The sequence below is a fragment of the Camelus dromedarius genome, chromosome 36, assembly GCF_036321535.1.
Source record: "Camelus dromedarius isolate mCamDro1 chromosome 36, mCamDro1.pat, whole genome shotgun sequence".
Taxonomy (NCBI): Eukaryota; Metazoa; Chordata; class Mammalia; order Artiodactyla; family Camelidae; genus Camelus; species Camelus dromedarius.
Window position 1 is genome coordinate 5,420,482 of NC_087471.1, and position 26,029 is coordinate 5,446,510.

At 45.8% G+C, this 26,029-nt stretch overlaps 1 protein-coding gene across 1 annotated transcript in view; it reads right to left on the minus strand.

Moving 5' to 3' along the window:
* BIN3 (bridging integrator 3) overlaps positions 1-26,029 on the minus strand; it is a 55,618-nt gene that overhangs the window by 19,805 nt on the left and 9,784 nt on the right. The window contains exons 2-6 of the mRNA XM_010995995.3: positions 12,162-12,210; positions 4,278-4,318; positions 3,786-3,847; positions 1,064-1,200; positions 488-528 (exon numbers count right to left, since the gene is read on the minus strand). Of these exons, the coding sequence (XP_010994297.1) occupies positions 488-528; positions 1,064-1,200; positions 3,786-3,847; positions 4,278-4,318; positions 12,162-12,210 (330 nt within the window). The remainder of the gene's footprint in view (positions 1-487; positions 529-1,063; positions 1,201-3,785; positions 3,848-4,277; positions 4,319-12,161; positions 12,211-26,029) is intronic.

Consider the following 26,029-nt stretch of genomic DNA (forward strand, 5'->3'; position numbering starts at 1 on the left):
AGGCGGGACCCCACGGCTGCGCCCTTCCCGGTGTGCGGCCGCCCCCACGTTTCAAAAGCCGAGCGCTGCAGGCAGCTGCTCTCCCAACCCGGCTACGCGAGATGAAAGGCCTCGCTCAGCTCCGCTGAGGGCCGGCCAAGATCTCTGCTAGCTTAATTCCGCCCGCTCTGGTCCCACAGGTCCTCAGTCAGGGACAAAAGGACAACGGCGGAATGACCACGGGAGCCCCGGCCGGCCGCTGTGGAGGGTCAGACGGGCCCTGCCATCACCCAGGCAAGGCGGGTGTGCTCGGGAGCCACCAGGAGTATCAGGCCCAGGGCCACAGATCAGGTAGCAGGTGTCCCCAGAGTCTCCTGTCTGCCCCGTGAGAGCCTGGGGGAAGGCTGCTAGAAATGGTATTTGGTCCCCAAGTGGCTGGTTGACTGGCCTTTCCAGCAAGTCCCCTGAGGCCCGTGGTCCCCTAGACCCCCCGATGACCTTTGCTTACTTTTTTAAGGGTTCAATCACGGTCTTCTGTATCTGGTTCACCTGTCAAAAGAAAAACCCAATGACATCGAAACTGAGGGGAAGTCGGGCTCTTCCCAGAAAGGGAGGCTCCAAGTTCCTAGGAGAGAAAGGGGACCTGACAGGGGAACCCTGAGAGCCTCGGGCTGGGAGAAGACTGGGGCACCCACAACTGCCACTGGAGCGAGGCGGAGATGATGACTGGGAAGTCTGGAGGGCAACAAGGGACACTGTCCTTGTCCTGGGTCAGTTCTTATCCTGCCACCACTGTCTGCCGAGGCTGATGACACCCTCGCTCAGGGTGGAGGCTGGGTGAGCAACCACAGACAGTCTGCAGGGCTGCAGGTGGGCAGAGCCGACCTGCGTTTCCCTTGTGGCCTCGCAGGGAGCAATGTAAGCTCGTGGGAGCCAGGGAAGCACTCGGGGCTGGGGCAGGCTGGCCAGGAAAAAGCTCACTGGGCTGAGGGCGCCCAGAGGAGACTGAGCCCCAGTAAGGACTCCACATGGTGCTCCACCCAGACAGAAGCCTTGAGAAGGGGGAGACCAAGACCCCAGTCACCTTTTCCTGGTTGAAGGCGTCCATCCGCTTCATGGCCGTGTCCAGGGCTGTCACCATGTTCAGAAAGTCCTGGTCTTGCTCGCAGAGGGGATTGGAGAGCAAGTCCAAGGATATCTTCACAGCGGATTTGGACATGGCTGTAAGAAGTCAAAGCTCAGTGAGCCAATGATGGGACAGGCTTCCAGGTCTTGTCCTCAGGACTCCCTGTCCTCCCTCGGGACAGCAGCCTGCCCTGGGACGACCTTTACCCACGGCCACAGGCCACAGAAGCTACACAGTACCACAGAGCCACAAGACACCAGTCTTTAATGCATAGTGGGCATTCCTGATGCTGCTAATGTCCATCTAATGCTGCTCTGGGTAATTCTTTTGAGCAGATTTACCTGTTGCAATGACTGTATTTTCAAAACTCTGGATTATACACAGAATCATATGGGTGGGAAGCTGTAAGAAATACTTATTTCTAGCCCCCAATATTTATTTCAGTAAGTCTGGAATCCAGGAATATGCATTAAAGAAAAAATCTCCAGGGAGTTTGGACTTGAAGCCTCATTTGGGACTCCCTCACAGACAAGAGTTCCATAGCATCTCCACCAAGGAGGCAAACTTACTGCACAGGGCTAGGGGCAAGGTTTTAGGCTTTGTGGCCCGAGATGGTTTCTGTTGCAACAACTCATCTGCCATAGATGGGACCTGAAGAATGCACGTGGCTGTGTTCCAATAAAACTTTATTGACAGAACTAGCCCAGATTTGGGAAGGTAAGGTAATGTGTTGGCAGCTTTGGAGTTCTTGGTCCTGTAGAAGTTTTCAGGTCTCCATTACTGGCAAACAAAAATCCTAGAATCCAGGAAGAGGCTGCAGAAGGGTCATGCTTGCTCCCCAGTCTGAGAGTCTCAGGGGAAAACAAGTTTTTGAATGCATTTCCTATTATTTTATGTCATTAAATTTAAGATGCTATCAATTAGCAAGACACATCATTATTGCATAAACCATTAAAAGAGAAAAAAATGCTGCCAATTAAACCAGAACACACTATTCAGTGTTATGGTACCTTGATTTCTCTTGAATCTGGGAGTGTGCTGCAGTCACCTGGCAAAAGGGCAAAATAACAGAAAAGACTGGAAATGAGAACTTCCCAGTGATGGGGTGAAGCAGTGGAGGGAAAAAACCCTCTTCAAAATCTGTGAAGTGACTTTGTAGGCTCAGGAGCAAACTCACGTGTCACTTGAATGGATTATGAAACGGTCACAGACAGCATAATTATAAGATAAAAAACCTGGATAAAACAAAACATCTTGGAAAAAAGTTCCTCCACTGATTTTTTAATAGTTGAGGAAATAACCCCCCAAAATCTGGGGTTTGGAGGAAAGACTTTCCTCCCAATTTTCCTTTTCTTTCCTAAAGATTTCACATCTTCATGCTGTTGTCTCTTTGCTAGAACCATCTGAGGTCAATTAACGGTGCATCTGTAAGGGGAGCACTGTGCCTGGAACCCCCATCCCGAACCTATGTGAACAGACCAGGGCGCCGTGGCTTCCATTCTCCTCTGGACCAGCTCACATTCCTCATCCTGCTTCTGCAGGGACACAAGAGGGGTGTGGTCAGCCCAGCACAAACCAGGAGAATGGTGGGCTGCCAACCTCAGGGAGCACAGGGGTCTCAGACCCCACGTGGGCCTCTGGAGCCCTAATGTAACCTCAGAGTGCAGGGGTCAACAAGGACCCGGCAGAGACTGGTCACACCCATGTGATCTTGTTCTGGACCCATAGCTTTGGCTCTGAGATCCTGTCCAAGCAGCAGCTCAGGAGTTTCCAGGACCAGGAAGGGTGTAATGTGACTCCCCTCAACTGTGTGGAGCAGTGGTTCTCAAAGTGGGGTCCCCAGAACAGTACTGCCTGGGAACTTTTTTGGGCCTTACCCAGACGTGATGAATCAGAAAGTTGGGGTGTGCCGGACGATCCACTCGGCAGTGAGCCCTCCAGTGACTGACGCACCAGAGCACAGGGCTTTCTGGCCCGGACTGTGGGGCCTGGGCCTTGCAAGGACCTGGGGTACCACTGTTTTCAGAGGGCTTTCTCTGACCAGACTCCCCTTCTGACTTGGGACAGAAGCCAGGAATCCTAGGCTCCAGGAGTCCCTGTTTATCCCAATTTCTTTGTTAAAAACTTGCACTCTCTACAGCCAGACTCTACTGCATGGCTCCCTGACGGTCTGGCCCTTCCTGTCATGCTTGGAGAGTAGTCGTGTGGAGCAGCAGGGAGGAAAGGAAGCACAGGCCACAGCAGCTCCTTACTGGAAAGGCAGCGGGAGCCACAGAGAAAGGAGGAACCCGTGAAACTCAGAACTAACTACAACACAAGTAACGGACAGACTCAACATCAGACCGGTGGCTTGCTACACACACCATGTGGAGAGGCCGGGGCCAGGAGCAGGTCACGTCCAGGCCCGCCCCGTCCTCGGGACGAGCAGCAGCAGGAGGCGCTGTGGCAAAGACCATGGGAGCTGCCCTCCACGCGCCACTGGTGGCTGACGCTGCTCCAGGGAAAGTGGTGAGTGGTACCTGCCAGCTGAGAAGTGACCTCAAGCCACTTCTCTGGGACATCTGTGGGGCATCTGCTAAGTGCACTTACTTCAAAGCCAGCCCCAAAGGGACTGAGTGGGGAGGATGTCCCCCTCTGCCCCACCCCCATGCAGACTGGGCGTGGGGGACGGGCCACCTACCCAGGTCGGCGTCTGTGCTCTTCTTCATGTCCTTCTGCAGCCTCTTGGTCTGCTCCTCCAGCCTGCAAGGCAGGGTGTTGGACCTGGGGACCTGGCATCGCCCACCTGCTTCTGCTTCATTCTGCCCGTCCACCTGAGATCAGCCCGACCTGACACTCTGGGTTGCCTGCCAGGAGGAGGAGCCCTGCTCTGCAGGGACGTTCTCCTTGACTGAAGGGCCACTATGAGCTCGGCGAGTGGCCACGCACCCAAAGGCTATGAGTTAACAACTGTCATGCAGCCGCCACTCAGGGGAGAATTTCTGGCAGGTGGTGAACTGAGCTGCCCTCGGCTCCCAGGTGCTAACGGGGCAGATGAGCAGCCCACGAACGGGCGGCGGAGCGGACCAGGCAGAGTGGGCAGAGGGCTCTTTCCTTCTCCAAGCAGCAACCCTCTCCCTAAACCCCTCCCCCACCCCCCGGCCCGCCCTCCCTTCTGGGCTTTGACACTCACTGCTGGAGTTTTCCATACTCCCTCTCAAAGTCTCTCTCCACCTGTGAGGAAGGAGATAACTCAGTCAGTGGAGGAATGACAGCACGCTGGAAAAAATCTGCCAGCCTGTGAAACGTCCTCCACGCCCTCCCCCTCTCCACCCCCCGTCTGCAGAGAGCACCACCACCCAGCTCCTACAAGCACCAGCACATCGCCAATGACACAGGAGGCCAGTGTTCCCAAGTTAATTGTGTTTGATTTAGGGCGCGAGACTCCCCTCCTAGACGGGCCAGCCAGGCAGGGACCAGCGGATCGCAGCTCTGTTCTTCCACTGCGGGGAGCGGAGCGGGGGGCTGGGCTGCGCTCGCTCCTCCCCACCTCCTCCGGTGGCAGGTGAGGTGCTCAGAGTGTGACTGAAGCTCCGGTGGGTGAGCAGGGGGTCTGCTCCTGTCCCTGCCTCTGCGCTGCTCTGAGGTGGGGAGGCACCTCCCCTCCTGGCCTTGGTTTCCTACAGGTCCCCGCCTGCTAGGTTCAGGGTGGCTCCAGAAAGACCAGGCAGCCACGCTCCGTGCACTGGGAGGTACCAATCACAAACACCATTACTACTGACTCAGGCAAGGCGCTCCACACTCTGGGTTAGTTATCGCATTCCCCAAATATTTAAACCAAGTGGGTATGAACCTTGAACCCAATTCTACTGCCTCCACATCAGTCAGGTGAAGCTGGGAAAGTCATGTGCACTTCCGGGCCTGAATCCCCCCATCTGTAAAATGGGGCTGGCAGCGGTCTCTCAGGAGAGGGGTGTGTGGGGTCCTGACGTCTGAGGGCTGTTAGGAGGGACCGAGCCCCAGCCTCTCCTCCTTCTGCTTCCCCCTGTGGCTTCTCGAGGCAAAGCCAGCTCACAGTCACAGAATGCTCACCGGGCTCCCACCACTGGCTCCTCCTCCACCACTCACAGATGTGCTGAGGGCCCTCACCGCACTGAGGTCACTGGGACAGAGTGGGGTCGCCTGCTTGAGGTCACACCGCTAGTGAGCGGCAGGCCTGGGGTTCGAACACGGGCCAGGTGGCCTGGCTCCCAGGCCTGTGCCCTTCAGAATCATTCTACCAAAGGGGGAAAAGCACTGGCTGATGAACTAAAGCCATGACCTATGACAGTGCCTTCTTGCCTGCTACCCCGAGACCCCTGCCAGGGATAGCCCTAAATCCTGACTCTAGCTTGCCATGCAGCTTGGAGGTGAAGACGTGCAAATTCGCAGAGATCACCAAAGCCCCACCACGCCTCAGAAACCACCTGCCCATCAACAGGGCCCCAGGAGGGGGCCTTCTAAAACCCCCTTGGCCTCCTGCTCCACGTTTGGATTTAGGTAAATTCAACACAGTCACAGACGGGGCAGAATACTATTCAGGCCAATTATTTCACATGATAAATGAGGAGAACGCAGCCTGGACGGGGGATGTGATTTATGGAAGGACACAGAGGTAGGCAGTGGCAAAGCAGGGCTAGAATTCAGACCGCTAGTTCAGGCCTTTTTTATATTTTAAACTACATTCATTAACTCCACACACATTTATTGAGCATCCATTAAGTGCAATGCATTCTGTCAGGGGCCAGGGATACACTGGCAAATAAAGTTGATGTGGGTCTGGTGGGAGAGAGAAAACTCACACACGCACACGTAACCGCGGACTGTGGGGCGAGGACGCGGGGGACCCACTTAGTGCCGGTCCTCGGGCGTGACCACCGGGTTCTCCTGCGTGGAGACAGCTCAGCTTGCCCGCGGGAACTGTAGAACTTAGACGCAGGAACACATTGCAAAGTCTTTCTCTTACTTTACAATCCTAACATCTGGGACCTTCCACAAAGCTGTGAAGTAAAATTCATCACCAGTGCCCCAGCCTCCTGTCCTACAATCTTTCCCACAGACGCAGTTTCTCCACCCAGGAACCCAACGTCTTCACCATCACCTTTCTTATGATCTAACGGAAGATTCTCTTATGAAAAAATTCATAATTCACTCCCACTAAAGTGCATATGCCTGATAAAAGTTTAAGTGTTACTTATCTCAGGGGGTTTGTAGATAGACAGGAATCAAAGTCTTAGCTGAAGGCCTGAATGGCCTCCAGTGAGACCGCAAGTTGGGGATTTGCTCTGGAGCAAAGGAGCTCGGCTCCGCCCTTGCAAGTCTGCACCGAAGTTAGGCTAGTCCTTTCTCCAACAGCGCCCTGGGGGAGGGAAGGTGCTGCAGGCGAATGGGCAGAGACAGAAGATGTGAACTCTGAAACCAGATGTGGAACCTCACAAATATTACCAACATTTGAGCCTCCATTTCTTTTCTAGTAAAATGGGATAATTTCACTTGCTCTCAGATCAGGGGGCTGTCAGGTGGCCGACAAGGAGGCGGGGCAACAGCATCGGCCTCTCTGGCTTGTTTGGAGGGTTAACGTGCAGTCTGTGTAGAGCACAGAGCCAGGTGCCCAGCCCACACACGGTGCCTCCTTGCCCCCCTCCTACATACTGGGGTGGGGAGAGGACAGGAGTCTGGGGGTGCAGACTGGTCTGAAACCCTCTGGCGGAGAGGAGGAGCAGCACAAAACACGCAGGGGTCAGTGGGCAGCTGGGACAAGGCCTGAGTCTGGGGGCCGTACCGGGGCCTCCCCCTACTGGACACATCTTTCTTACTTTGTAGGATGTGACAACTGAGCAGAGTCTTCATGTCTTAAAAGTATTTTTTTGCCAGAAAGATGAGACTGAAATTAAGGGCACTGGGGCCGGAGTCCAGCTCTCCTGAAGATCAAGAGCACAGAGTAGGTGCCCCGGGAGGGGAGGCGAGAGCCACGGCCCCCTGGCGCTCTCTTGTGTAACCCCCGATGTGCCGTGTGTGGGATGTCAGGAACACCTGGCCTCCCTGGCTGTGCTGCTGGGACTTGCACGGAGAAGGACTGCACACTTCCGATGGGGCTGGATCGCTCTGGCTGAGGAGGAACTCGGGGTCTCACACTGGATGCAGAGAGGTGTGTCGGGGTGGGAGTTCGATTCTTCCACTTTATGTGCTCAAGGCCATCTGACGGCCTAAGCGAAGTTTGAGAACGCTTCTCCTCCTCACCTCTGGGCGCCAGCCAGGGGTTGCTTCACCTGCATAGCTCCTTGGTCCTGAGGTCTCCCTCCTCCACTGGGGAAAGATCTGAGACAGGCAGCGCCAGGATTCTGGACCCTCGGACAACAGTTAAGGGGATCAAGGGATACACTGGAGTCTCATTCCAAGGTATATCCATTCTGACAGAAAAAGCCAAATACAAAAGATCTGAACATCTTTGGATGCTTGATGCCTTTGCCAAAAAGGCAACTGGACCTCAGTCAACAATGTGAGTGTAAACACATGTGCACGACTGTCGGCGGGTCAGGACGGGTGTGTCCGGCTGGCGAGGTCAGCACGGGGAGGATCAAGCAGAGAGACCGCCTCGGCTGCCCCCGCATTCCCGGAGGCTCAGGGTGGCAGGAGGGACCGTGCTGCTCACAGCTTGTCCCCAGTGCCGAGGCCAGGCTGGCTCATGGCAGGAGCTCGATGGTTGTTAGGTGAATAGTGGGCTGAGTTCCCACCCACTTATGCTCATGGAGAAGGGAAGAGGGAGGCCGGCAGGCAGGGCCAGGCTCTCATCCCTGGGCTAAGCTGAGCCAGATCCGAGCTGAGGCAGAGGGAGCGCGGGGCCTTCTGAGAAGCTCCTCTTCAAGGGCTGCTCCAGGTGGACAGAGGCCTCCCTTTGGTTTGTTACCAAGGGTCCCTCCATAAATTGGGAGTATGGGGTTAGCAGATACAAACTACTGTATACAGAATAAATAATAAGGTCCTACTGTATAGCACAGGGAACTATATTCAATGACTTGTAATAACCTTTAGTGAAATGAAATGTGAAAAAGAATATATATATGTATGATTGAATCACTGTTATACACCAGAAATTAACACACTATAAATCAACTATACTTCAATAAAAACAAACAAACAACAAAAAAACAACAAAAAACCCACAAAGGGTCCCTCTGTTTTGCACATGAAAACCCTTCTCAAGAAGGCTCAACCTGCCAGACTCCTGTCTGCCCTGACTTCACGGACTGCCTACCCAGCTGGGAATTCAGGTGTGTGTGAGACCCAGGGAAACCCTTGCTTCAGAGAGTCCTCCACCACCCCAGTTACAGAGGGAGGGGCAGCCTCTCTTCGCTGCACCAAGCTGCTCCCACTCCTTTATGGACTGGGACAGTGGGAGGGGACGGAGCCGAAGGTTAGGACTGGGAGGTGGAGGAATGTCTGTCCTTCCATTTCGGTCCCAGTGGTCAGCTCCTGCAGAGAACACGCCCTTCCAGACAAAGCCTTGACAATCCTGGAATTTGCGTTAATAACCTGGGCACAGGAGAACAGGGAGGGCAAACGCACAATGCTTTCTTTGTGTCTGCTGGTTGGGTGCCTTGAGCCAAAAACCTCCTGAAACTCCCTGAAGATAACATGAGTATTTCTTCCCATGACAGGGTGCCACTAATTCCAATAACCCAGGCAGCCACATCTGCTCCCCTCCCTGAAAGTGCCTGGACAAGAAAACCAGTGCGTCACCAGTGTCTGGGGGCAGCTGCCGAGACAGCACACAGCCCTGGCCTGTTTTGGGGCCAGGAGGGGGCTTGCGGGGTGGAGACTCTGAAGACGCCGGGTCTTGCTACATTATCCTTTGGTGCCTCTGGGGAGTTGAGGAAGCAAATAACTATTCCAAGCTACAACTCAGCTCCGATTCCTTGTGAGAGATCAGAGCCTGGCCCACCCCTTCAGTGCACCGGGGAATCTCACTGCGTGAGACAGGCTGTGTCCTTGGCGCTTTATAAAGAGTCACACTAGCTATCTTCTCAGAATGAAGTTAATATTTGTCAAGGGCTCACTACATGCCAGACACTGGGTTAAGTGCTTCATATGCATGACCTCACGTAAGACGCATAATACGTCAGTGACACAGGTACTCATATCATCCTCACAACGGAGAAAACTAAGGCTCGGAGAGGGTAAGGAACTTGCCTCAGGTCACAGACCACAGGTGGCAGGGCCAGGAGGGGAATTTAAGCAGGGAACCCACCAAATCTGGCTTCTTAACCAGTCCACGATGTCTTGTCTGGAGCAGCTGATGCATGAGTTAGAGGACCACAATTCCACCCCAAACAAGACAAATGCGAGGAAGGGAAGAGGGAGGCCGCGGGCCCATCCACGGGACCAAGACTGTACATCCACCCTTCCTCTGGGAAGCCCCTGTCACTCCTCAGAGTAAAACAAGGAGATCTTTCCAATAACAAATTCTTGCAAAGATGCTGGAAACTGCATTCCAGCCTATACTTTCTGTGGAGAACAAAGGCTATTTCGATAACAGTTGGGGTGTTAGGAGAAATTTTTGTTTGTTGGTTGGTTTTCTGGTAGCGAGTGCTGGGAATAAAAGACTCTTCTCGAAACCACTTCCCTCCCTTTCAGATCTGCCCTGGATTAAACTCTGGAGACTCAAAGCCACACCTTCCCACTTCCTGCAGCCGGCTGGAGCAAGCCCAGATTCTTCGCGCTTCAGCTCAGAGCCTCCGCAGCTGGTCAGCCTCTGCATGGGAGGTAAACTCAGTCTGTCCTCGGCCTGCCTTTGCTTGGAAAAAAGGCGGGTTCTTTTAACGTGGGCCCATTTCCTGTTAAGTGACCTAACTTTGGATTTCCCAAAGATGGAGCCAGGGCTCAGATGTGTGCTGGACCTCCCTTCCCGCCAAACCCAGTATTCAGTCCTGAGCCAAGGAGGGCTAAGCTTACTAAGACGAGAACTGTCAGTGGCTGCAGTGACAGTCAGGAGCCTCCACCAGGCTGACAGCGCTGGGCTTCCTGGAGCCGTCACAGCGAGAGACGCAGTACACAAATGATCTGTCATGTCAAACCCTCAGGAGCCTTACTCAGATTTTGGGTGAGGAGCTGCAGAAATCATTTTTGACTAGAAGTCCAAAACCTTGGGAGATCTTCACAGCCTGAGTGAGGTCTCATGAGGCAATGGAAAGAGTACTGAAGAGAGCCTCCAACTTGAGTTCTAATTTCAGCTCTGTCAGAACGAGGTCTATAAGCTTCGAAAGTCACTGCAACTCCACGAGCCTCAGTTTCTTCATTAGGAAAACTCAGTAAGCTGTTGGACTGGGTGATCCCTAAGGGCTTCCAGCTCTAACTTTCTAATTATCTACATTCTCTTCTTCTCCCGTCGTCAAGATAAAATAGGGCTAAAACTGTAGGCTTACAGAGAGAAGGATTCAATCATCCCCTCCCACGGAGTGGCTCTGGGTCCTGGCTAAGAATGTGTTTCAGCATTCTCTGACATAAACTGCAGCAGTGTGTTCCTAGGTCAGGCTCCCAAGGCAACGGAAATAAAAGCAGAAGTAAACAAATGGGACCTAATCAAACGTATGAGTTTTTGCACAGCAAAGGAAACCATAAACAAAATGAAAAGACAACCTATAGACTGGGAGAAAATATTTGTAAATGATGTGACTGACAAGGGCTCAATCTGCAGAATATACAATAGCTCATATAATTGAATAATAAAGAAACAAACAACCCAATCCAAATATGGGCAGACGACCTCAACAGACATTTCTCCAATAAAGACATACAGATGACCTATAGGCACATGAAAAAATGCTCAATATCACTAATTATCAGAGAAATGCAGATCAAAACTACAATGAGGTATCACCTCACACCGGTTAGAATGGCCACATTAAAAAGTCCACAAACAATAAATGCTGGAGAGAGAGTGGAGAAAAGGGAATGTAATTTTGTGCAACCATTATGAAAACATATAGGATTTCTTAAAAAACTATAAATAGAGTTACCACATAAACCAGCAATCCCACTCCTTAGTATATATCCAGAGAAAACTCTAATTTGAAAAGATACATGCACCCCAATGTTCATAGCAGCACTAGTTACAATGGCCAAGACATGGAAGCAACCTAAATGTCCATTGACAGATGATTGGATAAAGAAGATGTGATAATATATACAATGGAATACTACTCAGCCATGAAAAAGAATGAAATAATGCCACCTGCAGCGACACGGATGGATCTAAAGATTATCAAACTAAGTGAAGTAAGTAAGAAAGAGAAAGGCAAATGTCATATGATATCACTTATACGTGGAATCTAAAAAAATGATACAAATGAACTTATTTACAAAACAGAACAGACTCACAGACATAGAAAACAAACTTATGGTTACCAAGGGGAAAGAGGAGTGGAGGGATAAATAGGAGTCTGGGATTAGCAGATACAAACTGCTATATATAAAATAGATAAACAACAAGGTCCTACTGTATAGCACAGTGAACTACATTCAGTAACTTGTAATAACCTGTAATGAAAAATATATACATATAACTCAATCACTATGCTCTACACCAGAATGTTACAAATCAACTAGACGTCAGTTTAAAAAAAAAAAAAAAGAATGCATTTAGAAGTGGAGAGAAAGGGACCTGGACATCTTCCTGGCCTTTTACCAGCCTGAGGTGGCAGAAATAAAGACCTGGGATGTATCCTTGGCGGAAGCCTATGCTTCAGGAACACTTTTAGTGCAGTGATGGGCTGTTGAGAAGCAGTGTTATCTGCCCTCACCTTGTAACCCACCTCCTCCACCTGCCTGAGGAGGGGAAGGAGCCCAGGCTGATCAGAGGGAGGAAAATGTCCCAGGACAGGAAGGCCCCTCAGCCCCAGTCTGTGAGAGCTTCTAGGGCAGCACAACTGGGAATAAGGCCCAGGTTCTGCCCTCCCAGCCCCACAATGCATCAAGTCAAAGCTCCGGTTCTGTGCAAAGGCCACGGGAGAGTCTCGGAATGAAAGAACCTGTTACTCACTGTTTTGGGGACGATCTGTTTCTTGGGCTGCCCAATCTTGAAAGGAATCCTGTAAGAGACAGAGATAAAGAGGGCCGTCAGGAGAAACAGGGAAGAATGTCACCGGAAAGACGACGAGGCATCACCACTTCTCCCTGAGAGGGTACAGAAGAGCGGCAGGGCCTCGCTCCCAGGTGCTTGGACCATGTGCCTGTGGGTCTAGGACCGTTATCGGTCAGGCTGGGCTCCGGAATGGTCCTCCTTGGACAATGTCAGATGGAGGTGGCCCAGAGCATCTTTCCTACTAATAGTCTGTCATTTAAATATGTTCCAAAGGTCAAGACAGGAAAGGAGAGACTGTACTATTAAGTCACTAGAAACCCTGCATCTCAAGGAGCCACAAAATCAGAACCCACAGGCTCACCCGGATAGCTATCACCCATGAAAATGTGCCTTTAACCACAAATCCCACTATCATCTGTATTAGGGGCCTCACTGCTTCTCTACAAACTGTGCAGGGCTCCTTGAGTGGCTGGGGAGAGATGACAAATTGTAGGGGTATCAAGGGCCAGCCAGGCTGGGTTATCTCATGCAAGCACTGACAACACCTAAGTGAGGCTAACTCAGAGGAGCCTGAAACCCAGCCCAGGTCTGCCCTAAACTCGATGGGAAGCTGTGCACCTCAGGTTCCCCACTTGGAAATGGAAGGCAGCTTGGCACAATGGAAGGAAGGTCCTGGTCTAGGAGGCCAAACCTGAGCGCTAACCCTGCCTCCGCCTCTGATGAGCAGGCTGCCCTTCCGCAGGTAATGACTGCTGGGACTTAATTTCCTACTCCGTGAAATGAGAGGGTTAAACTGGATAATCCAGAAGCTTCCTTCAGGTGCTGAAGATTCCATGATTCTACAATTCTGAGAAGAGAAGAACTGTACTGCACCCCAACAGCTACAGAAACACAGGCTTCTCACCACTAGGTCGAGGGAGCCAAGCACCCTGGCTCAGATCAGCTCAGGGAAGAGCCGCATGTGCAGGCTGGACCCCACTCTCACCCCTCTCCTCTCAGCGCTCTGGACAAGTGGTCCTTCCACTCAAACCTCCCACTCCCCCTGTGGCCCCCACCCTACCCACCAGGCCCCTCCCTCTCCCGGAGCCTGGCTTCTCTTGGCCACACTGACCAACACTGCTGCTAAACCCAGTGGTATAATTAACCACCGATAATAACCCCAGACAACAATCTGGTTGAGAGGATGGGGCAGCCTGAGTCACAGCGGTTTAAATTTAATTTCTGGAGGACATCCTGTTTATTGTTAACCCAGCCCCGTAATTTGGGAGCGTTAACCCTTTGGGGGCTGGCTGATTCACGTGGCTTCTGTAAACAAATAATCTCTGGCTATATAATTATTGGGGGGAGAGAAGGGAAGCTTATGGAACTGAAAAGGAAGGACAAAAATGAAACTGCCATTTCCCTTTCTCAGGCCTAAAGAGGAAAGGTTCAGGGGAGAGGAGCGCCTTAGTCCTGTTCCCCTCCCCCCAGTCACTTTTCCCCACATCAGGGACTCGAGCTGACTGACACGATGGTTTTGGACAGCGAGCAACTGCCCTCAAGGACCATTTTGGTGACAGTGCAGATGAGGTCCGGGTGGCATTGCGAAAAGATCGATCCTGTTCTGTGTGAAGCATGTTGTGGTAGAAAAAGCTCAGAGCAGGAATCAGAAACTCTGGTCTCTGCCGCTGAATGGTTTCCTAAGCTATGAGACAAAGGAGTTGGACTAGGTGGTCCTTTGTAATAGCTTATCTAAAACCTGAGTTCTAGACTGAATCTCCGTTCCCAGAACACAGGGAGCGGGGTGGGAATTCTAAAGCATCCTCAGAGTGGTCTTCAAAGTGACACTGCCTTGAAGTCTCGCAGCACAGACTAGACACAAAGAAATCAGGGACTTAGATCCCATTATTTGTGGTGCCACAGCCTCTCTCTCAATCCGAGTTTAGAATCATAGTATTTTTAGAACTGCAAGTTACCATAGAAATTCCTCCCAGTGCAACCCTCTCACTTTGCAGATGAGGAAGCAGATCTGGAGGGGTTCAGTGACTCGCCCAGGGTCATTCAACAACAGAACCCAGAACCAACAGTCAGGGCTGCGACTTCTCGTCCAATTTTCTCTCTGCGACTCAGTTTGATATTCTTTCACGTGAATTTGCTGCATGTATTTGAGGGAACTAGGAAAAATCGTCTGATCAAAATACCCAACCTTAAAATACTACGGGATTTAGACAGGGTCCATCGTTACGAGACTGGAAATGCTCGAGGACAGCGTTATCAGGAGGAGGAGGCTGGTGCTGACCTGGGCGCTTCTGCGCAAACTCGACGTTGCGTGAGCCGCGTGGATGGAGCCAGGTCTCTCTCTGTAACTCCGCTGCCACTACTGACAATCACCTATAACTTCATCATACAATTCTGATTATCTTTCAGCTCCTCTCTCCCAAAGCCCTGCCTGCTAAAAGAATACTCTTGAAAAAATATAACTTTTAATCTTGAAAGTTTTAGATTTACAGAACAATTGTGAAGACAGTACACAACCTTCATATGTCCCACATCCAGTTTCCCTTATTATTAACATCTTATATTAGTACAGTAACTTTGTCACAATTAACATACCCATATTGAAATATTAAAGTCTACACTTTATTCAGATTCCCTTAGTTTTGACCTAATGTTCTTTTTAAGTTCCAGGATCCCACCTATTACCAAATTCCATCTAGTCATTAAGTCTCCTTACACTCCTCTTGATATCTTCTCAGACTTTCCCTTGTTTTTGGTGACCATGACAGTTTTAAGGAGCACTAGTCCGGTATTTTTATAGACTGTCGCTCAACTGGGATTTGTCTGCTATTTTTCTCATGACTAGACTTGGGTTATGGGTTTTGGGAGAATCAAGTGTGATTCTCACCACATCATACTTTGTACACACGCTATCAACACAGCATGTGATACTGCTCATGTGAACCTTGGTCACCTGGCTGAGGTAGCGTTTCCCAGGATTCTCCATCATATAGTCACCCCTCCTCCCCTCCCCTCTTTGGAAGGAAGTCCCGAGGCACAGCCCACACTTAAGCAATGAGGAGTTACACTCCACCTCTTCAAGGGCAGAGTATTTGCATGAGTTATTTGGGATTCTGCATGGGAGATCTCTATTCTCCATTTATTTATTCAGTCATTTATATCAGTATAAACACATAGATACTCATTTTATATGAGTTATATTCCAATACTACTTCATTTTGTTGCTCAAACTGTTCCAGCTCTGGCCATTGGGAGCTCCTTCAGTTGGCTCCTGTGTCTTTCTGACATGCCCGTGTGTGTGCGTGTGCGTGTCTGGTTTAGTACTTCCTTACTTTCTGGACCATAAGATGCTCCAAGCTCCCCTTGTACGTTTCCTGCCCCAGCCCTAGAACTGGTGGAGGCGCTTCTTCACCCAGCCGTCACAGCGCCTCTGTAACATGGTCTCAGCTGTCCTCCCACTCTCCTTTCCCGTTCACCCAATACAATTACCCCGATTCAGCCAAGTGGCTGTTTGTGTATCCTCCCCCCTCAATCCAGACTCCTTATAAATAACTTCCCATCCCAAACAGAGACACTTTTAGTGTCAACATGTCATTAATAATTTCATCGGGACAATGGGCATAAAACTTGGACGGTCCTGGGTAACTGGGACATACGACCACCCCACCGACAGGGAACGCTTCCCTTCCTCCTGGCTTCAAAGCTGTTCTCTTGCTTACCTTCTTTGAAATGTCTAAGACTTTACTTGGCATTTTAAATTCTACCTTTTATGGTTAATTACAGTTCATCTCTTTAACAAGTAAAATACGCTCATCAGAGAAAACCTGAGAAATACAGAAAAGCCTAAAACAGAAAAAGAAAGAGAAGACAGAGAGAAAGACAGAGAAGGAAAAGAAAAAAAGAAAAACCCAAAACAGCTCCCAGCCTCATATCAAAAAGATAATCAAAGTTAATGTTTTGGTGTTAATTATATTCAAAACATTTGCAGAAAGAAAAAAACCTGAAGCAAATATGCCAAATGCTAGTAGTGGTTAATTTTGGGTGGTGAGAATATGATTACTGTTTTCTTCTTCGCACTTTCCATATTTTTCAAATAAACTAAAAAAAAAAAATCCCTTAAGTTTTTTTCCTTGACTATAAAAATAACACCTGATCAATGTCAAAAACTTGGAAAACATGGAAAAACACAAAGGGCAAACACATAGACACACACACACAGGCACACACACAAAATCCCAGAGCAGAACAGTAATATCCCCAACCTCAGTGTGTACACGTGTGTGTACGTGTGTACAGTATATGCATATTTACATAAAAAAGAAGCACTTATCATAGGAATGTCTTTATATGTCAATACATAGTTCTCATCAGACTGACTTTTAAGAGCTACCTTGTATTTCATTAATTAACCACACCACTAGTTTTATTTTTGTAATCCACATTGCTTACTGGTGGTCATTCCAATGGTTTCACATTTTTCTTCTATTATAAGCAAAAACTCTATTGGCTAAATCTTTGGGTACATGAAGGCTTAGTCACATAGGATACATTCCCAGTATTGGAACTGCTGGGTCAAAGGATATATGCAGGTTCAAGACTTTGATTCACTTGCCAAATTGCCCCAGGGACAGAATGAAACAGTTACATTTTTTAAAGGATTGAAATAGTTTACACTTCCCACCAGCCCGTTGGCTGGTACATCAGGAATTTTTCCCCCTGCCTAGTGTTTACCATTCCCTTTTGTGCATGTGTGTGTTTAATGCATAGAAGCTTTTAATTGGTATGAAGTTTAAATCAACCAAATCTATCTTCCTCCTTTATGATTTCTTCTTCTGGTGTGCTACTGAGAAAGACCTGCCTCCTCCACACCAACACATAAACTTCATCTAAATTTATTACTTTTATGATTTCCTTCTATTTATCTAAGGTTTGCTCTTATCAAAGTTATATTTGTACACAGTTCGACAAGGCAACAATGTTAAGTAAAACAGTAGGTTCTGGGACCCCCAATCTCATTTGCCTGAGACAAGCGCTTTCAACTCACTGGTTTGATATGTACCTTTGCACCTCTAAATAGAAATCCTTGTATTGCCGCCTCTTGATTGTTAGGTTTGAGGCCCTATTACTGACTTTTTATTTTGGGAAAGAAAGACTTAACAAACACACACACCTCTTTTGGGTCTTCACCCCTATCACCCAAAGGCACATTTGCAACTACTTCTTCTCAATAGAATTATATTGTGATTTGGTTAGCTCAGTATGAAATAAACTATTAGGAGCACGATGTGGTTTGTTTTCCTTCCTGCATGTGGCAGCCAGCAGATTGTTCAGCCTCAGCCAAACCCACAGGGGACGGCAGAGTTCCCGAGCCAATCCCCTGCCCCCTCAACATTTTGACAGTCAGAAACTCATGTTGTTGTTTGGAGGCACTAAGTTGTGGAGCAATTTGTTACACAGCAATACAGAACTAAGAACACTGCACAAGTTTTTGCCTTCCCTAAAAATCATGTTTTCCTTTGTGTGCTTAATTTTCTACGTCTTCATCCCGAATCCTAGCTCAGTTGTCTAAATCTACTCGCAATACGTTCACTCCTATCAGGTGTCCTACCATTTTCCCGTCTTGCAGCAGCCTCTGCGGGAGCCTCTGACCTGCTCTGGGGTGGACTGGCTGCCTCCACTCTGCTGTGTAGCTGCCATCCCTGGCTCTCCTGTCACCAGCCTCACAGGGATTCCTTCCGCCTCTCTCCTAGGATTTTTTTCCACCTGGATTCCGTATCTTCCTCTTTCTTGGTTTACTCTTCACTTGGATCGAGAAACAGTGTGATGGAGATAATCTTTGAGACTCTGCACAACCCAGACCCTTTTTATTCTATCCACATGCTGATTAGCTTGACTAGGTATAGAATTATAGGCTGGATGTGATTTCTTTCAGAATCTCAAAGGCATTGCTTCAGGGGCTTCTCAGATCCCACTACCACTGTGGTGGTGAAGTCTAAAGCCACTCTTACTCCCAACCATTGTATGTGACCTGCTCTTTATTTCATGCAGATGTCTGTCCCCAGTGGGCTAAAATTTCACAGCAATGTATCTTGTGGGTTTGTTTTCATCCGTGCTGGGGGTGTCACAGGAATCTTTCAATTTGGCGATTTATAGTCTTTAGTTCTTGGATTAAAGAATACTTTGTTGTTGTTGATTCTTTACCCCACACTCATTTTCTCTATTTTTTATTCCTGAAATTTTTATAATTCTGATGTTGACTCTCCCTGGCTGGTCCTCTAGTTTCTTTGTTTTTCAGTGTTTCCTTATCTTCTAATATTTCCAAAGAGTTTTTCACTTTTGCTATCATGTTTTTAATTTCCAATAGCTCTTCTTAACTTGCAGGATGTCCTTTTTGTTTTTAATGGCATCCTATTTTTATTTCTTGGACATCATATCTCTCTGAGAATCTCAATGATAGCTTAAAAAATTTTCTTCTTCCTTTACAGTCTCAGCTCCTGTTCAAGTTGCTTTTTTAACCTGTTTGTCTTAGCATCCATTTTTCATACTAAACATGTCTCCTGGATGAGTGTAAGTTGTGGTTGTCTTCTTGAATTTATGATTTGGGACAAAAAAGCTGACTAGAAGCTGTGAGTACCTGAATAATGTCTGTCTGTTGTGTAGCATGATCTGGCTCAGCAGTTTTGAGGGGGACCCCTGCTGTCAGTGTCTAGTGTTTTCTTAGGGGGAGGTAAAATTCCCTAGAGAAGATCCTTTCACTCCCTTGCACTTGGGAAAAAAGGCCTAGTTGAGTGTTCTGGGAGCTCAGTGAGGAGAAGAGGTCGTGTGTGTGTGTGTGTGTGTGTGTGTGTGTGTGTGTGTGTGTGTGTGTGTAAGGGGTGTGTCGGCACTCCACATGTGTCCACCCACTTCACCCTCCCGTGTGGCCCTGCCCTCACCTATGCTTGAAGTGGGTCTGGGTTTAGTGGGCCAGAAGCTTATACGATTTTGCATGCCCTTTTAAAGAAAAAGATTATGAAATTACAAATATAAAAATAGGCCTGAAAGGGAATGTTTATTTAGACAGAGAAAAGAGAATGATAAATTACAAGTTATAAAAGCTGACAAATAATATGAACATCAGAAAATCAAGAATAACCTAATATTTTTATTAATCATTTGCCTGACACACCTTTATGTTTATTCCTCTACATTTTTTTGGCTACATAGTCTATGATTGCCTCTTCATATGACACACAGTTGGTAAATCATTTTCTTAGAGAGAAAAGAAAGATAATTCAGCCCTTTCTCTAGTAGAGTTGATTGAAATTTGTTTTCTATTACTGACAGTTTAGAAAAGATTTCTTTTCCTCAGCTTACTGATAATATATAAATATAAATTTTAGGATTGTTGTAAAATTTAGGAAAATCTCATGTTTCTTTCATAAACAAACTAAGATTTCAGGGCACATTTCAAATTTTCTTGCACAATGACTAATCTTAAATGCTCTGAATTAATAAGAGTAACTGGTTTGTCACTGATGTCCTCGTAGGAGGAAATATCATGAGTTTTATGTTATCTTCATTATGTCTTTCATGCTAAATCCAGTAGAAATTTAAATGTTTTAGCAGTGTGTTAATATGATTTGCTCCTCCTCTTCATTAACTGTATTATCAAGTCATCAACACTCCTATTTAAAACTGATCTTTTTCTCTTAATGAATTACTAGCTTTTGGTACAATGTAACAATATTTTGTTATACTTTCCTTGATTTCAGAAGAGTACTGATTTCATTGCTCACCTTTGTCACTTTTGTTTTGTGTCCTATTTTTAATCCAATTTTTCCCTTAGATAATAAAATAAATTTGAAGATGATCAAAAAATGTACCCTTTGTCAATTAATCTTCAACAAAGGAGGCAAGAACATACAAAGAGTAAAGACAGTCTCTTCAGCAAATGGTGCTGGGAAAACGACAGCAGCATGTAAATCAATGAAGCTAGAACACTCCCTCACACCACACACAAAAATAAACTCAAAATGGCCTAAAGACTTAAACATAAGACAAGACACTATAAACCTCTTAGAAGAAAATATAGGCAAAACATTTTGACATAAATCTTAGCAATGTTCTCCCAGTCTACCCAGGCAATAGAAATAAAAGCAAAACTAAACAAATGGGACCTAATTAAACTTATAAGCTTTTGCACAGCAAAGGAAACCATAAACAAAACAAATGGCAACCTACGGAATGGGAGAAAATATATGCAAATGATGTGACTGACAAAGGCTTAATTTCCAGAATATATAAACAGCTCATACAACTTGATAACAAAAAAACAAACAACCCAATCCAAAAATGGGCAGAAGACTTAAATAAGCAATTCTACAATGAAGACATACAAATGGCCAATGGGTACATGAAAAAAATCAGTATCGCTAATTATTAGAGAAATGCAAATGAAAACTACAATGAGGTACCACCTCACACCAGTCAGAATGGCCATGATCAAAAGTCCACAAACAATAAATGCTGGAGAGGGTGTGGAGAAAAGGGAACCCTCCTACACTCCTGGTGGGAATGTAGTTTGGTGCAGCCATTATGGAAAACAGTACGGAGATTCCTCAGAAGATTGAAAATAGACTTATCCTATGATCCAGCAATCCCACCCCTGGGCATGTACCTGGAGGGAACTCTAATTCGAAAAGATATATGCACCCCAATGTTCACAGCAGCACTATATACAATAGCCAAAACAAAGAAACAACCTAAATGTCCATTGACAGAGGACTGGATAAAGAGGCTGTGGTATACTTACACAATGGAATACTACTCAGCCATAAAAAAGAATAAAATAATGCCATTTGCAGCAACATGAATAGATATGGAGATTGTCATTCTAAGTGAAGTAAGACAGAAAGAAAAAAAAATACCATTATATTACTCATATGTGGAAGAAAGAGAGAAAGAAAGGAAGGAAGGAAGGAAGGAAGGAAGGAAGGAAGGAAAGAAAGAAAGAAAGAAAGAAAGAAAGAAAGAAAGAAAGAAAGAAGAAGACACTAATGAACTTATCCTCAAAACAGAAACAAGACTTACAGACATAGTAAACAAACCTACAGTTACTAGGGGGAAAGAGGGTGGGAGGGGATAAATTGGGAGTTTGAGATCTGCAAATATTACCTACTATATATAAAACAGTTAAAAACCAAATTTCTTCTGTATAGCACAGGGAACTATATTCAATATGTTGCAGTAACCTATAATGAAAAAGAATATGAAAACAAATATATGTATGTATACGTGTGACTGAAACATTATGCTGTACACTAGAAATTGACACATTGTAACTGACTATACTTCAATTGAAAAAAAAGATACCCTTTGTATATTTCCAACTCAGGGATTAATAATGTCTCACTTGTTTTTATTAAATTTTTCTAAAAATGTCTTTATTCCCAATTCACCCCTCCTCCCAATCCTGTCTCATCTCCAAAAGGGTCTAGGCTACTCCAAAGCTGCCTGATATGAAGGGTAACATAAAGAAGAAAAAGGAGGAAGCGAAGGCAGACGTTTTTCTTAATTGAGTGCAGTATAAATACATTGACGAACTTTACAGAAACACAGGCTCATGTGAACACATGGCTAGGGTTCCTTCCAGTGCCTTGGACAAGGTCCATGCCAGCGAGGGGTCCTGAAGCTTAAGCTTTACTAGTTTCACACAGTAAATCTACCTTTGTGCATCCTAGTAGAGAAACTCCCTGCTTCACACTCTCTAGGGGTGGGGTCCCTTCATTCTTCCACTAAGTGAGGCAGGGACAGTCTCTGGTTAGTTGGGGAGGAGATGGTATGGCTCTCAACTTACACAGAAGCAGCTTTCAACCAATCCTCCTGATCCGAGTGTTTGGCTTCACCCCACTTCTAGATGCACATAGTGCCACCAATTCCTGAACCTCTGAGGATTCTCTTGGTTTTTCCTAAGTCTAGTCCACAATTTGGCTTTCTAGGAGCTGCCATGTCAGTTACCCCATGTAACAACACTCCAATCCCCAAATGTCGCTGTCGATGTCTCTTCTATTTGCCCTGAATTTGTAGATTAATGTTTTAAAAAAATCACTTCACTGTGCTTCTCGCAGGATTTGTGAGGGAGGTAAAATCAGATGTATACTTCTAGTTTTATCTCCCTCACAAATCTCACAATCTATCACCTTTACTCAGAATCTGATTTATTATTTTTTAAATAACAGCTTTATTGAGATATAATTCACATACCATAAACATTTGTCCTTCTAAAGCGTACAATTTGGTGTTTTTCGTCTATTCACAGAACTCTGTGTAATCATCACCACTGTCTAATTTCAGAATATTTTCATCACCCAAAAGGAAATCCTGTATCTTTTAGTCACTCACCATTTAGCAGTGTAGTAGAAAGACATCTACTTTCCATCTCTGTGGATTTGCCTATTGAGGATATTTCATATAAATAGAATGATATAACATGTGGCCTTTTGGGTTAGCTTCTTTTACTTAGCAAAATGTTTTCAAGGATCATCCATGTTGTGGCAAATATCAGTGCTCCAGTCCTTTTTAATCACTGAGTGATATTCCATTGTATGGATATACCACATTTAGTTTATCCACTTTTATCTATTATGAGTAATGTTGCTGTAAACATTCGTGTTTGGGTTTTCCTGTGGACATATGCTTCCATTTCTCTTGGGTATATACACCTAGGACTTAAATTGCTGGGCAATATGGTTTAAGTCCAGGTTAAACTTTTTTGAGAAACTGCCAGACTGCTTTCCAAAGTGGCTGCACCATGCTGCATCCCACCAGTAGTGTACAAGGGTTCCAATTTCTCCACCTCCTCACCAACATTTGACACTGTCTGTTTTATTTCAGCCATTCTAGGGGGTATGAGGACTATTTCATTATGGCTTTGATTTACATTTCTCTAATGACTAATGATACTGAGCACCTTTTTATGTGCTTATTAGTCATCTGTATGTCTTCTTTGGAGAAACATCTATTCAAATTGTTAGCCTATTAAAAAAAAATGGATTGTCCTCTTTACTGCTGAGTTGTAGAAGTTCTTTATATACTCTGGGTACAAGTCCCTAATCAGATATACGATTTGCAAATATCTTCTCTCACTTGTCAGTTAAAAAAACTTTTTTTTCTTAATAGTGTCCTTTGGAGCTTAAAAGTTTTAGATTTTGACGAAGCTTAATCTATGTTTTCTTCTGCTGTTTGTGGTTTTGGTATCATACCTAAGAATTCTTTGCCAAATCCAAAGTCATGCAGATTCATCTTCATGTTTTCCTCTTAGAGTTTTATAGTTTCAGATCTTGCATTTAGGTCTTTGATCCATTCTGAGTTAATTTTTGTATATGGTGTAGATGAAGGTCCTATTTCATTCTTTTGCACGTGAATATCCATTTATGCCAGCACTGTATGTTGAAAAGACTTTCTTCTCCATTGACCTGTCCTGGGATCCTTGTTAAAAGTCAACTGACTACAAATGTAAAGGTTTATTTCTGGACTCTCACTTCTATTCCATTGATCTACATGTCTGTCTTTATTGCTAGTACCACACTGTCCTAATTACTGTTGCTTTGTAGTAAGTTTTGAGATCGGGAAGTGTGAGTCCTCCAACTTTGTTTTTTGTCAAGATTGTTTTGGCTATTCTGTATCTCTTTAATTTCCATATGAATTTTAGTGGGTTTTTTTTACAGTTAAATCTTTACTCCATTTAGAGGTTGAGTAATGGCTAGCCAGTTGTTTTAACATGATTTAAAAATCAACTTATCTTTGAAAAATCATTTTATCAGTGTTAATACTTCCATTCTATACCACAGATCTGTCTACTCTTTTGCCAATAACATAGATTTGGTTATTTAGGTTTATAACAACTCTTAATACCTAGTAATGCAATCCCTTCTCAGTACATTTCTTTTTCAGGTAACTTCTCAGCTATTCTAATTTGTTTTCATATTTAAGATGAGATTCAGAATCATCTGCTGTGTCCCATACTCCTCCACCCAAGTCAGGATATTTATTACTGAAAATACATTATATTTATAGATTAACTTTTTTAAAAAAATGTATTGAGTTATAGTCAGTTTACAATGTTGTGTCAATTTCTGGTGTACAGCACAATTTTTCAGTCATACATGTATAGATTAACTTCTGAAGAACCTACATCTTTATAAATAATGAAGTTTGCTCATTCAGGGCCATAAGATTTCTTTTCATTCATTCAAGTCTTTTTATTATATCCTTTAAGTCTTAAGAATTTTTCCATACAGGTCATCTACACTTATTTTATTAAATATTAACATCCCAAAGTAATACTTATATGTGAAATTTTTTAGCCCTACACACGTCTTAGGTATATCCTATGGAAACTTATATTTTTGGTTATACTATAAATGGATTCTCTTTTTCATTTTATCTTCCTGGTACACAGGAAAGCTACTGGTTGTTAAAATATTTACCCCACAGCCAATCACCACACCTACATTCTTAAGCTATACAGAGAGAAAAAGGGAGAAAATGAACTAATTGGGTTTTCCAAATAGATAGTGAGATCATTTGAAAATAGCTGTAAAACTTCTCTCTTCCTCCCCAATATTTAATACCTATTTCTTGTCTTGTGGTAACAGCATCAGCTAGAAATTGTATAAAAATGTTTCTGACTTTAGTAAGAATGCTTGGAGTCTGATCTTTCACTATTAATTATGAGGAGGGCTCCCCGTTTCAGCCAGGAAGCCTCCTAATAGTAAGGACATGTTTTTCTGTTCCTAGTTTACCGAAAGATACAAAGACTGGATTTTTGAATTACACTGATACCTTTTCAGCATGCATTTAGTTGACCAATTGGTTCTCCTAGGGCCTAGTAATGTGATGAACTGTGCAAATACACTTCCTCAGACTGAGCCATTACCAAAGTAAGCTCTGCTTGGTAAAAGGTACAGGTTAATGAACTTTGAGGAGCACACATCTTGCTTTCTGATTATGACACCTAAGCACCTCAAGGGTAGGACTGAACGTTAACACTTCTTTGCAACTCCTGCAAGGGCTGTATGAGGCACAGTGCTATTTTCAATCTTTTACTGAATGGTCAGTAAACATGTATTCAGGGCCTCCTGATGCCTAGCACTATGCCAGGTTCTAGGGATATCAGGATGAACAAGGCAGACTCACCCTATGACCTCATGGAGTTAACAGTCTGGTTTTACACACACAGTAAGCAGTAAATGAATGATTAAATGAATGAGTAAAATGAGTCCACCGCCCCAAGGGCCCTATAAAATACCATAATCTAATTTAAGGTTCCTGAAAAAAGCCACTCTTAGGTCAGGCTATATAAAGAACAAAGAAAAGCAGTATCATCGCCCTTGGTCTCCCAATCCTTACCTGACTAAGACAAAACCTAAAAAGGTACCACCAGCCACAAGCACCGCTGGGGTGAAGGGAATGTACATTCAGTGAAGATGGAGAAAATGGAGCTGGCCTCTGGTATTGGTGAAGTTATAAGCATGGGTCAAGGGGAAACGTTTGCAAGAGCATGAGAGGAAATAGGAAGGGAGAAAAGTCCCCTGGGTTTATCCTGCGGCTGCCAAACGGCAGATCTGCTCCAATGCACCGGAGAGATAGCCAGGAAACTGGAGCAGGTGCCCTGATGGAAGGGTCAGACTCTCCGCCACTGAAGTGGTGAAACATGGCGAGAGGGAAGAGCCGGCACGTCAACCAGCTCTTCTGCCTCTTCTCCTCCTTGACTCCTGATTTCACCCTGTGGCTCGCGGCCCCTGCTGGGACCCTGGGACATCCTCCGGAGAAGCAGCTGTTTAGGC